At 37.5% G+C, this 1,582-nt stretch overlaps 1 protein-coding gene across 1 annotated transcript in view; it reads right to left on the minus strand.

The window, feature by feature from the left end:
- The window catches only part of cgnb (cingulin b), a 54,427-nt gene that overhangs the window by 11,354 nt on the left and 41,491 nt on the right, over positions 1-1,582 (minus strand). The window contains exon 9 of the mRNA XM_023976189.2: positions 147-267. Coding sequence (XP_023831957.1) covers positions 147-267 — 121 coding nt within the window. The remainder of the gene's footprint in view (positions 1-146; positions 268-1,582) is intronic.

Here is a 1,582-nt window from a genome sequence, read left to right on the forward strand (position 1 = left end):
AAAAAAGGTAAATTGAATCCATTTTAAAATTCCAGTGTCAACACAACAAAATGTGGAAACAAGAGGTGTGAATACTTTCGGAAGGCACTGTGTGTAAGAATATGTGTATGCTCAATCTGTGACATTGTGACCATGAAGAAGCTTACCTCTGCATAAGAGTCTGCCTCGTCAAAGCCAGGCATCTGCTTCTTCATGGACATCAGTGAATCCTGAAGCTCCTTCAGCTCCCCCTCAAACTCTTCCTTCTCCAAACGCGCTCTCATGAGCCTACACAAACACAGCCAATAATTATTAAAACACACAGCATGTACGATCATCATGTGAACRCAACAGCTAATGCGCAACAAACAATGCACACTTTTTTGAATCTTCACACCGTCACAAACCTGTTGCTATCTAGGAATCTAAACAAATCTCAATACATWGGAAATTGTATCATGTTTCATTTCAATAGTTTAGATCATATGTCTGTTTATAACATAGTTGATATGATTACTTCGATGAATCATTTGTCAAGATGGCTTGATTAATAAAAATAGCTTGAGATTCATTTGAGAAGTTATAGAAATTGGTAAATAAATCTTGATTGATCATTTGCTCAGTAGATTGTAGTTAGTATTTATTCTTCTAATGATCAGATCATTAGTCACATCAAAACTTCAGATACGAGCATGTTATTTGAGTGACGTGTTATTTGAGGAACAGAACTCAAGTTAAAGATTTGGCCCCATGAGACTAAACTATTCTACTCAAACCAAACAGAGTCCGTTTGAGTTTCTCGCTCACGTTGGTGTGTTGCTCTGCTCCCCGTTCCTGCCCAGTAAAAAAAAAAGTCAGGGATAAAAAAAAAAAAAAAAGGTACATGCATTAAAGGGAGGGAATAGAATAACATTTAACATTTCAGGTCAGAACCAAAGCCACTGGACACATTACAGTTTCAACAAAAAATTGAAGTATTCAAATGCAATCCAAAATAAAAAAATAAAAAAGGTGTGACCATCGGYAAACATCTTAGGAAAGTGTGACAATGCAAACTCTCTCGTGTTCCGAAACTGAGACTCCTATTCAAATGAAAATACTCGGGAGCAAACGGTCTCCCTTTAGCAGGGCTGGGAATTGCCAGGGACCATACAGTATTATCACAATACATAGGTGCCAATACGATACGTATTGCGATTCGCATGACTCACGATTCTATATGTACTGCAATTCGATACTCCGATTTTGTTGCAATTTTATGCTACAAACATAGTGCTTACTAKGTCTGCTGCAGAGAGAGAGAGCATGAAGAAATTTGTTTTGATCAGTCCTGGAAACAAAAGGTGTTGAAACATATGGGCTCACTACTTAGAAGACGGAGAACAAAGCTATAGGATGAACATTACAGGTGTTTTGGAGCAGGTACAGCAGACTAGCGCCAGCTGAAAAGATACTATCAAATCCAATTCTATTTGTCACATGCACCGAATACAACAGTTATTCACCTTAGTGAAATGCTTACTTACAAGGCCTTAACCAGCAATGCACTTAAGAAATAAGAAATATACAAATAATTAAAGCGCAGCAGCTTAGGAAATTGCCA

This window comes from Salvelinus sp. IW2-2015, linkage group LG31 (genome assembly GCF_002910315.2).
Source record: "Salvelinus sp. IW2-2015 linkage group LG31, ASM291031v2, whole genome shotgun sequence".
NCBI lineage: Eukaryota > Metazoa > Chordata > Actinopteri > Salmoniformes > Salmonidae > Salvelinus > Salvelinus sp. IW2-2015.